The sequence below is a fragment of the Cervus canadensis genome, chromosome 23 (genome assembly GCF_019320065.1).
Source record: "Cervus canadensis isolate Bull #8, Minnesota chromosome 23, ASM1932006v1, whole genome shotgun sequence".
Classification (NCBI taxonomy): Eukaryota; Metazoa; Chordata; class Mammalia; order Artiodactyla; family Cervidae; genus Cervus; species Cervus canadensis.
The window spans coordinates 2,100,420-2,112,533 of record NC_057408.1 but is presented as its reverse complement, the minus strand read 5'-3'; the positions used below and the strand labels follow the sequence as shown (position 1 = coordinate 2,112,533).

General features: G+C 44.0%; 1 protein-coding gene across 4 annotated transcripts in view; it reads left to right on the top strand.

Moving 5' to 3' along the window:
- LOXHD1 (lipoxygenase homology PLAT domains 1) overlaps positions 1 to 12,114 on the top strand; it is a 193,735-nt gene that overhangs the window by 135,520 nt on the left and 46,101 nt on the right. For 3 of the 4 annotated variants that reach the window (XM_043444370.1, XM_043444369.1, XM_043444371.1), the window contains 2 exons: positions 2,002 to 2,211; positions 2,304 to 2,439. In XM_043444370.1, coding sequence (XP_043300305.1) covers positions 2,002 to 2,211; positions 2,304 to 2,439 — 346 coding nt within the window. Of the gene's footprint in view, positions 1 to 2,001; positions 2,212 to 2,303; positions 2,440 to 12,114 lie in introns of those variants that run through there. The other variant, XM_043444372.1, reaches the window with a different exon arrangement.

Sequence of the window (12,114 nt, the reverse complement as noted above, 5' to 3'; positions counted from 1 at the left end):
CACCAGAAATCTGTTGAATGAATAAATGAGTGAAAGTATAAATGAAGGTGATGCAATCCATTCTCCTCGGTGTTTAGGTTCAGATTTTTTCTCTGTTAGTAATTATGACATTGCAAGAGAAGTCTTTGCCCCATTCTGTCTCGTACTTCTCCTCCTTCCCTCCCGTGTTGACATCCCGTTGGGGAGGCTGGAGCTTTTGGCTTAGTCACTGATGATTTCGGACTTTGTTCACTGCTGAGTATGTGAAAGCTCCCACTTCTCTAATCGTTTGCTCCAAATCTAGGAGTCACCTTGACACCCCTCTCCCTGTCAGCACTCCCTCCCACCCATATCCAGTCAGTCACCTGGTCTTGGAGAGTCTCTCTCTAAATGACCCTCAGATCAGCTCGGTCAGCTTTGTCACACCTTCCTTATCGCACCTTGCTTAGCGAACCCTGTGCCAGACCTCTGAAATCCAATCTACCCTCCAGGCTTCCCCAGTTAACCCATCCAAAGATGGCAGAGTCACTCTCTCACTTGGACTCATCAAGGCTCCCCTCCGACCCCAGATCTGGCCTGAACCTTTCATGGGATTCCCAGATCTTCACTGCCTGCCTCGCCAGCCTGCATAGAAGTTCTCTTGGGCCCCAGTTTCTAGAATGGTCCACACTCTCTCCTGTGTCCAAGTCTTTACAAGCCTTTTCTCTGCATCCATGTACATATGCCCATAGGAAATACATAACACTGCACTGAAGTTTTGACTTTTTACATAAAAGGTATCATTCTATATGGGTGCTTTTTGCAGACAATGGGGTACCTTTGACATCTTTCTGTCAAGATAGTCAGACCTGGGTGTCGTTGGCCTGTTCTTTGTAACCACTGCACACATAACATTCCACCTACAACATTGCCATGGTTATTTACTGTAGCCCCAACACTGGACACATAGGTGGGTCCTAACTTTCCACTGTAAACAATTACCTGCAGTAAGCATCCTTGTGTACACATGAAGGTGTCCCCCCAGGACAGATGCAAAGTGGAATTGCCATGTTGTAGGGTGTGGGTTCAGCCACTTGCCAGCACTCTAAGGCCTGACAGGTCCACACCTGCTGTCAGCATCACACCATTCACCTGCACTTGCCTCAGCCCGCAGTCTGACCTGCCCTGGCTGCTTAGAAGGCCCAGCTTCAGCTTAATGCCACCACCAAGCAAGTCTTGCCAGCCCCGGCCCTAGTCCTCACGCAGGTGGCTGCTACCACCACCTGGGCTGTCCTGAGGAGGGGCACAGGGCATCCTATTACCCCTGGGTTCCCAGGTCTCAGTACAGTGACTTAGCATATCTTTTGGAAGGAAAGTGGTTGTCATTGGGGTCACCTCTCCCACCTCTCCTTCCCCAAGCTCCTGCCAGCTGTTTTGACCTCAGTTCACCCGAAACCTAGACCTCCACATCTCACTGAGCAATCCTAAAGGAATGCAAGCACTCAAGAATACAATGTCACATCACGAAAGGTATAATCAGGGACACAGAGGAGGGCCTATGTCACACCCCCCACAAAATCCCTCATGAACCCACAGTCCAGGTGTTGGGCCTTGTGCATCGCCTGACCTGCACCATATCCTTTCCCCTCTCTGCTTTCCTGCAGCCCGGACTGGCTCCTCCAACTGCCAGCTTTCCCCTGGGAATTTCAAGCCCTCTCTCATTATTCAGAAAGATTTCAGCTCTTCCATAGCTCCTACCATCCAGCCTCCTAGCTGACCTCAAGCCAATACTCTGCATAACTCAGCATGTCCAGAATGTCCTCTTATCCCAAGAGGAGCTAGACTGCAAAACAGGGCAATTGTGAAAGCAAGGCCTTGGAACATCAAACTCTCTGTGCTAGGGATTTGGGCCTGGAGGGCTCCGACCTGGAAGGTCTGTTCAGCCCAGCAATTAAGGGGGATGAAAGGTACTAGATGGATGGGGTGGGAGCAGGTGGAGGCGGGGAGGGGCCCCCACCCCAATTCACCAATCTGGACTCCCAGGCCGACACCTTCATTATCGAGGCTGCGGACCTGGGCGTCATCTACAAGATCAAGCTCCGCCACGACAATACCAAGTGGTGTGCAGACTGGTACGTGGAGAAGGTAGAGATCTGGAACGACACCAATGAGGATGAGTTCCTGTTCCTGTGTGGACGCTGGCTGTCCCTGAAGAAGGAGGACGGGCGGCTGGAGAGGCTCTTTTATGAGAAGGTGCGTGAAAGGCAGGTGGGGCACCCGGGGTGATTCCATGGAAAACAAGGTGCCAGAGGCGTAACTGGCCTGGGTTGTGCTCCTCCTGACAGGAGTACACCGGGGACCGGAGCAGCAACTGCAGCAGCCCCGCTGACTTCTGGGAGATCACCCTGAGCTCCAAGATGGCCGACATCGACATCGCCACCGTGACGGGGCCCATGGCTGACTATGTTCAGGAGGGCCCAGGTAAGCCAAGCAGAGAGCTCATCAAAGCGTTGGCAGGCACATGGAAATGTGTTTAAACTATTCCTGGACAGGCCGTGTATTAACCTCACCATCATTTCACTTACATGTTAACACTTTGTAGTTTACACACAAGTTCCTCACATGCTATTTCCATCCCCACAACAGCTCTGTGAACTGAGAGACATTGACCAAAAAAACAAATAGACTGCAAGTTATTTCTCTAGTGAAAATGAGCTTATTCGGGATCAGCAGAGAGTTGCAGCTTGGAGTCTACAACCAGGTCAAGCTACATGCAAGTCCCCACAGAGCAAGGGAAGGAGAACTCTTTCATAGAGGAGAAAAGGAAGTTGGGAAGGCTGGAGTAAAGCAAGAGTCCACAGCTTTTCATTGGCTGAGTTGTCGCCAGGAGAGAAGAGTCTTTCCTGGGCTCTGTCTGTTGTCACACCCCCCTTCTGGTCTCCTGACTATTTAATTGAAGTTTCTAGTTCTTTGTTTGTTTGTTTTTGTTTTTTTATTTTCTCCTCTTGACGGAGTTCTTTTTATGAAAGCATCACTGATGAGTCAGGTTTTCACTTCTCAGCAGCTTTTTGTCCCTCAGTGCAGGAGGGACATTTCCTGGGTATAGTGTCCCATGTTGGAGAGAAAGTGCACAGATTGGAAACCTAATAAGATCGCATTTGAGTAACAAGGAAGAAGGGAGAAATCTCAGGCATTTTTTAAATCCAAAGTCCATGTTACCAAGATAATAGACTCTGGAGTTTACCTGAAACTTTATATCTCCATCAGAGGTTTGGAAGCACACTTCTGACAGGCCTGATCTGGATATCTTGGGAAAGCTGTTTCATCAGATGTTGTATGCTTCAGTTCCAGGAAATATTTTCTTTCATGTGACTGGATGATGTATGCGTCCAATTGGGATTTAACTGCCTTCTTTGTCATATGAATCCAAGAGTCTATTCCTTGGAGTTTGATAGCACAAGTGTTGGTTAGCAGTACTTCCCAGGAGCTTTTCCAGCATGATTGAAGATAGTCTTTCCCAGTAAATAAAATATACAGGCCGCAAGGCATAATGCTTAAGATCTTTGTCTCCAAAGAGTGTACCAGGAAAAGATTGCTCTACAAATAACATGATTATTTTCAGTAGAAATTGTATTAGAGTATCTCTCCTTTTATCAGTTGTGGAGCAGAAAAAGCAGAAGCCAAGTACTTTGGGTGTACTGTGACTATCTTAAAGGGTATGTGTTGGTGAGTTCCAAAAGGAGTGGTTCTAAGATTTAGAAGAATCAATGGCAGTGCTTTTTGCTAAGGTATTTGGAGGTTTTCTACAGAAATTGCCATTGAGTCTTAATAATGCTGTTAATGCATTTGACTAAACCAGAGGATTGAGGGTGGTTAGCACAATGAAAGTGTATTAAAACCAACCAAATAATGCAGACTTGTCAAAGTACCTGGGCTTCCCTGGTGGCTCAGGTGGTAAAGGAAGCTGCCTGCGGTGCAGGAGACCTGGGTTCAATTCCTAGGTTGGGAATAGCCTCTGGAGAAGGGAATGACTACCCACTCCAGTATTTTTGCCTGGAGAATTCCATAGACAGAGGAGCCTGGTGGGCCACAGTCCGTGGGGTTGCAGAGTCAGAAACAGCTGAGCAACTTAGCATTCACTCCCATCAAAGTACCTGACTAGTGAAATTAGTTCTTCAATCACTATGAAGTTTGAGAGGAGTTTCTCAAGTAGGTATAATCTTTTCCAAAAGGGCTTTGTCCAGAGAAGAGGCAGTAGTCTGTCAATAAGGAAAGGCTTCCTTTCAGTGTGAAAACATACAGACCATGACTGAAAGATATTTATCTCCATGAGACATAGGAAGTTGTATTAAATCCATTTACCAGACCTCAAATGGTCCATTAGTAAGTTTACAGTGTCCAGGAGCAGTGCAAGCAGATTTTCCTGAGCTGTGTTTCAGAGAAGTGGAATAGTGAGGTAAGCACTTTTGTGGCCTTGCTAATGTTTCCTCACTAATATTGATTCATGGATGCTATCATCCATGAATAGACCAATGGTTTGATGCAGGTACAGTGGTGAGGAGTGGGGATTTTACTCTCTGGTAAGACTGGGTAGTTGTTTGGTGCAAACCAAATGGCTTTCTCTTTTTTATCAAACCAAGAATTGTTGAATTTCCAATCTTGTTTTTCTTTTTTCTGAGGCCAATTGTTGGGCTTTTCTAGCTAGTTTTGCCAAGTAATCATTTGGGGGAAATATCCCTTTGGACCGTGACAGAAGTCTGACTGCTATCAGTTCCTTTAAGGTCAGCATTCCTTGCAGAAATGTCAGCAAGGTGATTTCCCTTAGCTTCCAGGGAGTCAAGTTTAGAATGCCTCAGAATCTTATTAATAGCTAAAACTGTAAGTGAAAACATTGCATCCTATAATTCCTGAACATAGAAGCCGTTTAAAATTTTATTTCCACTGGAAGTAAAGAAGCTGTGCTGTTTCCACAACATTCCAGAATCATGAGCTATTCCAAAAGCTTATCTACCATCAGTATAAATATTGGCAGTTTTGTCTTTGGCTGAAGTATGAGTCTGTGTAGGACTGGAAACCTCTTGAGATCACTCGTGTAACCATGTTTACCACGGGGCTGAAGTAACAACATCAAAGGAGTTGCAGTAGCATACCCAGCAAAATATTTCTCATTGTCACCTTTTGAATAGGAACCATCAGTGAGCCATGAGAAGTCAACATTACCCAGAAGAGTTTCCTGAAGATCATCAGGAGAGTTAGGAGGTGACCATCAGCGTTAATTGGTAGGGAGGGACTTCATCATGGAGAGAAAAGTAGCCTGGTTAAGAATATTACAATGTAAAAGAGTTCTCTAAGGAGAAGTTAACAAAAGGACTTCATGGGAAGTGAGGCAACTGACTGAGAAATGTTGAGTGTGATGAGAATTCAGGAGGGCTTCTACTGCATGAGGCACAAAAATGGTTCAAGATCTCATAAGGATTTTTTTTGGTAGCCCTTACCCAAAAGGGCAGTAGCTACAATGGCAAAGGGTGTATCCCATTGGCACAGGCTCCAGTTACTGGCTGTCATACCCTGTGGGCTGATGGTTCTCACCATGTTTTAGGGCATGTACCCCAAGGTATACACATGCCTCTTCCTTTTCATATGCCAAAAGGGAAAAGGAAATATGATCTTTGAGATGCCCAAGGACAGGTGGATTCATCAAACTCTCCTTTAAGGCCTTAAAAGCTGTGTCATCTACTTCTTCCAATAATATTAGGTCAGTGTTATTATTGTTTAGTAAAACATACACAAGTTTGACCATAAGAGAGAAATTTGGAATTCAATTTTTGCAATAACAAAGTAACTCTAGAAAACCTAGCAGTCAGCCCTTAGTTTGGGGTTTGGGGAAATTTAGGATACCATGAAGTCTATCTGGAACTAGGTATAACTCTTGTTCTGATATCAGATGCCCTACATGTGGAAACTAGGGATTGGGGCAAGCTGCAACTTTTCTTTGTCAGTCTTATGTCCCTTCAAGGTTAAAAGCTTTAGCGAGTGGATACTGTCTTTTTATAAGGAAGCTTGAAAAGGAGGGCAAAGAAACAAATCCTCCACATAGTACACCAAAGTAATCCCTAGGGAAATTTTTATCATCCAGATCAGGCTTCAGGATTTGTGAGAAATAGGGAGGACTCCTAGTAAAATCCTGAAGCGTTACTGTTCAGGTGAATTTTTTTTCTTCCAGAATGAATGCATAAAGGTACTGACTAGCTTCGTCTACTGGAATACTAATTGAATGAACTGCATAAATAAGCTACAGTAAAGAATTTGCTCCAATTGAGGTTGGATAGTAGTAACACGTGAGGGTTAGGAACAATAGGGTGTTGAGGGATAGCGTTGTTTTTATTGCTTGAGGTTCAGGAGAAACCTCTCTACCTTTGGCTCTTACATTGTCTCATGGCAAAAATGAGAGAGTTACAGGAGCCAGTACAAGAGATAATGAAGCCTTGAGCCTTGTAATCTTCTGTTATTAACTTTGTGCCTGGAAGGATTCTTCATTTACAGGACATTGATTAATTCTGAGAAGATATTTTGAGAATCTATTTGAATCTTGGTTGGAGGTGCACTGTGAATTTTGCCAGTATTGGTTAAGGATTTTGCTCTTAAGGCGGGTGGTAGCTGATTCAACTGGGACAAAGAATCAGTGTTTCCAGAACCATCTCTAGTACTGTCAGACACAGAGCAAATAAAAGATGTCATTTAACTCATCTGGTGGGCTGCTTTGTGACTACTGTCAAGTCCTAGAATTAGTTCTCCTTTGGGGGAGAAAGAAATTCCAACATGATACTTCTGTAAGAAGTCTTGGCCTAATCAATGGATAGGGACAAAGTGGAACTAAGAAGAAAAAGACACGTATCTCTCAAAGGGCCTAAACAAAAGGAAATAGGTTCATTAGCAATCTCCGCTATTTGAACTGATTAGTACTGTGGAGCAGGAGCTGTTTCAGTAGTGGGGTTGAGCCTTGGGAGTGTGGCTCTGGTAACATTTAGGACTGGGAGAGATTCATTCCCAACCTGGGGGGATATTTCTCCAAGACCATTAAGAGGGAGGATTGGGAAGAGCCCCTGTATTTTCTGTGAGCCCTGCCCTAGAGAATTGGGAGGACACTGGAGAGGCTATTTGGGCTTCCCTGGTGGCTCAGATAGTAAAGACTCTGCCTGCAATGCAGGAAACCTGGGTTCAATCCTGGGTTGAGAAGATCCCTTGGAGAATGAAATGGCAACCCACTCAAGTATTCTTGCCTGGAGAATTCCACGGACAGAGGAGTCTGGAGGGCTACAGTCCATAGGGTTGAAAAGAGTCAGACATGGTTGAGTGATATCACTTGGAGAGGTTATTTGGAGGGCTGAGGGTGTCTAAAGCACTTAAAATTTGTAGCAATTTCTTTTCCAGTGTCTTGGCTTTTTGCACTAACAGCAGAAACTAAAGGGTTTAGGTTTTGTTTAGGGGCCTTCAGTTACTAGAGATGAAGAATAAGAATTTTGGCCATCTTTCTTTTAGGTGACTCATCTAGAGTACAAGAGAGGTGGTATGCCAAGTTAAATAACCTGGAGTAGACCTAGTTTCCCATTCCATCCTGGCCTTTTTTTCTGCCAGAAGGAAACAGTCCATGTTAACAATTAATAAACATAGAATTAAAAGTTAGCCAGGGGGATTCAATCATCTGAAATCAATTGTAATAGTTATGAGCAGGTTTATTAGATTTTTGTGTGCAAGCCTGAATTTTGTTCCAATCAACAGGCTTTGGAAAAGCCTTAGGAATTGCCCAATGAAGTCACCTAGTGATTGCCTGAGGCTGATGGTATACAAGCATACCTCGTTTTGTTTTTTATTTTTTTCTTTGCACTTCATTTTATTGTGCTTCTGCGCTTCCCTGGTGGCTTAGATGGTTAAAAAAATCTATCTGCCAGGTTCAAACCCTAAGTTGGGAAGATCCCTTGAAGAAGGGTATGGCAACCCACTCCAGTATTCTTGCCTGGAGAATTCCATGGACAGAGGAACCTGGTGAGGTATAGTCCATGGGGTCGCAAAGAGTCAGCCACATCTTAGCAACTAATATACTTATAGTGCTTCACAGATTTTTTTTTTAACATATTGAAGGTTTGTGGTAACCCTGCATGGGGCAAGTCTATCAGTGCCATTTTTCCAACAGTATTTGCTCACTTCCTGTCTTTGTGTCACATTTTGGTAATCATGCAGTATTTCAAGCTTCCCCTTTTTTGCTATATGATATATTTCAGTTATAAAACTTGACTCATATACATGATTTGATATCATGGCTTTCTAAAAATTTGATTGCAGTGTAGTTACTTTACAGTGTTGTGTTAATTTCTGCTGCATAGCACAACATAGACATATATCCCCTCTCTTTTGGGCTGCCCTCCCTTTGAGGACACCACAGTGCTTTAGTAGAGTTCCCTGTGTTCTACAGTATGCTCCCATCAGTTGTCTGCTTTATACATAGTATCAATAGTGGGTATGTGTCAATCCCAATCTCCCAATTCATCCCATCCCACCCCTTCCCCCTTGGGAAAGATTCCTTTCAAAATATTACTACTAATTGACAAGGCACCTGGTCACCCAAGAGATCTGATAGAGATATACAATGAGATTAATGTTTTCATACCTGCTAACAAAATATTCATTCTGTGTCGCATGGATCCGGGAGTCATTTTGACTGTCAAGTCTTATTCTTTAACAAATACAGTTCATCAGGTTATAGTTTCTATAGATAGTGATTCCTCTAATGAATCTGGGAAATGTAAAATGGAAACCTCTAGAATGTACCATTCTAGATGCCACTAAAAGTGTTTGTGGTTCATGGGAAGAGGTTCAAAATATGAGCATTAAGAGGAGTCTGAAAGAAGCTGACTCCAGCCCTCATGGATGACTTTGAGTGGTTCAAGACTTCAGTAGTGGAAGTTACTGTAGATATGCTGGAATAGCAAGAGAACTAGACTTAGAAGTGGAGCCTGAAGATGTGACTGAATTGCTGCCATCTCATGATAAAACTTTAACAGATGAAAAGTTGCTTATGGATGAGCAAAAAAAGTGGTTTCTTGAAAAAGAATCTTCTCCTGGTGAAGATACTGTGAAGATTGTTGCAATGACAACAAAAGATTTAGAATATTACTTAAACTTAGTGGATAAAGCAGTGACAGGGTCTGAGAAAACTGACTCCAATTTCGAAAGAAGTTCTACTATGGGTAAAATGCTATCAAAGAACATTGTACGCTATAGAGAAATTGTTCATGAAAGGAAGAGTCAGTTGATGTAGCAAACTTCATTGTTGTCTTATTTTAAGAAATTGCCACAGCCACCTCAGCCTGGAGCAACAACCACCTTGGTCAGTCAGCAGTCATCAACATAGAAGCAAGATCATCCACTGGGGGAAAAAATATGACTCACTGAAGGCTCAGATGGTGGTTAGCATTTTTTAGCAATAAAGTATTTTTAAATTAAGACATGTACATTTTTTAGATATAATGCTATTGCACACTTCATAAATTACAGTTTGTTGTTGTTGTTTGGTCACCAAGTCGGGTCCAACCTTCTGCAACGCCATGGACTGCAGCATGCCAGGCTTCCCTGTCCCTCACCATGTCCTGGAGTTTGCCCAAATTCATGTCCATTGAATTGGTGATGCCATCCAACCGTCTCATCGTCTGTCGCCCTCTTCCCCTTGTGCCTTCAATCTTTCCCAGCATCAGAGTCTTTTCCAATGAGTCGGCTGTTTGCATCAGGTGGCATATCCACTGGGCAGCCGAAAAATTTATGTGACTCACGTTATTACAATATTTGCCTTATTGCTGTGGTCCAAAATTGAACCTGCAATATCTTCAGGGTATTTCTATAGTGAGATAACAGGATGGACTCCCAGTTGTGATTCTAGACATCTTTTAGGATTTTCCCAATTAATAGTTTGCATTCAGTGCTGGGCCTGGCCTTTACCACTAAGCACATGAACTAGCTGATGTGTTAGAGAAGCCAGGTTGATGAGTTTGAATGACTATATTAAATCCCTCCTCAGATCTCTAAGGATCTTTGGTTGCTTTGGGAAAATCTTTGACTTTGGCTCACAGTTCAGCTTTAGTCCAGGGAATTTAAGAAATTAAGGATTTAGGAGGGAGGAGATCGAGATGATAGAGTAGAAGACCAAGCTCACCTCCCACTATGAACACATCTAATACATCTACATGTGAAACCGTTCCCACTCAAAACAAACTGGATACTGGCAGAGAGAAAGATCACGTGGAGTCAGGTAGGAAGGGAAGAGAAGCGATTGGGTTGGGACTGGTGCCCCTAGGAAGGAACATAGAAGAGTTGGGGATCACACAGGTTAGGCGATTCTCCCTGGGGAGTAAGCAGTTTGGACCACATATTGGGCACCCCTGCCCTGGGGTCTGATACTGAGGAGATGACTCTCCATAACTGATTTGAAAATCTGTGGGACTTACAGGAGGGCTGTAAGAAACCTAGATTCCATACACAGGCATGCTTACTCCTGGGGTCAAGTCAGAAGAAGCAGACTGAAACTGCCCAGGACCTGGCCCACTTCCCACATCGACTGCCCACTCCACCACTCTAGCTCCAGCGCAGCTCCACTAGGGTGAAGTCTGTCATAGCTGAGGAGAGTGTGCGACTGTGGGGAACAGAGACCACTGGGACCTGGAATTCATCTGAATGGAGTGAGCATGGCCATTTCTGGCACTTACAAAGATGATGCATCAAAAGCGCACTGAAGCTCTAATTGATATACCAGGACCGCCCCAGTGCTTGCCCCTGGCCACCCCAGGTGTCCACTCTGACCTCTCTTGCTTCAACAGTGTTCCCTTCTAGGATGAAAGTGTTGGGGAAGTACACACACTTAGAGGAAATAGAACCAATTTGAACTTGACCCTCAGGACTTCTGCCTTAGCACGCTGAACCTCTGGGAGTGCAAACTCCAGGAGACGGTGAAGGACAGGGAAGCCTGGCGTGCTGCAGTCCAAGGGGCTGAAAAGTTGGATATGACTGAGCAATGAATAGCAACAACCACCCTGGACCTGACCCCAACCCCAGTAGGGCAGTGTTGGCCACTGAGCACAGCAGAGGCCCTGTCTCACACCTGGCTCTGGCTCTAGCCTTTCCACCTCCTGCCCCACTTCCCACCCCAGTGAGAGTTGCCAGCATACCCGAGGGGAAGATGTAACCTGTGCTGACTCCAGATCCAGCTGTCTCGCCAAAGCCACTGGGCACACACAGACTGATAGGGTTGCTCCCACACAAGGAAACCCCTTCAAGACTGGGACAGGTAGCTGGGTTTGTTTGTTTGTTTGTTTTTACCTAATTTGATAGAGACAGAGAAAGCTAAGCAAAACAAGAAGGCAGAGGAATTTGTTTCTAATGAAAGAACAAGACAAAAGTGTCTGAAAAATGACTAATAAAACAGAGATAAATAATTTACCAGATGAAGAGTTCAAAGCATTAATTATAAAAATGCTAACTGAACTAGGGAAGAGCAAAGACAAACACAGTGAGAATTTTAACAAGGAACTAGAAAATATAAAAAAGAACCAATCAGAGTTGAAGAACACAATAAGTGAAATGAAAAATACACTAGAAGGAATTAACAGCGTGAAGTGCTACCAAAAAAGATGTCATTTTCATCATAGGCATTGGAGTGCAAAAGTAGGAATTCAAGAGATACCTGGAATAACAGGCAGGTTTGGCCTTGAAGTACAAAATGAAGCAAGGCAAAGGCTAACAGAGTTTAGCCAAGAGAACCTCCTCTTCCAACAACACAAGCGATGACTCTACACATGGTCATCACCAGATGGCCAGTACCAAAATAAGACTGATGATATTCTTTGCAGCCAAAGATGGAGAAGCTCTCTACAGTCAGCAGAAGCAAGACTGGGAGCTGACTGTGGTTCAAATCATGAACTCCTTATTGCCAAATTCAGACTTAAATTGAAGAAAGTAGGGAAAACCACTAGATCATTCAGGTATGATCTAAATCAAGTCCCTTACAATTATAAAGTGGAAATGAGAAATAGATTCAAGGGATTAGCTCTGAAGAATTATGGATGGAGGTTCATGCCTGTACAGGAGGCAATGATCAAGACCATCCCCAAG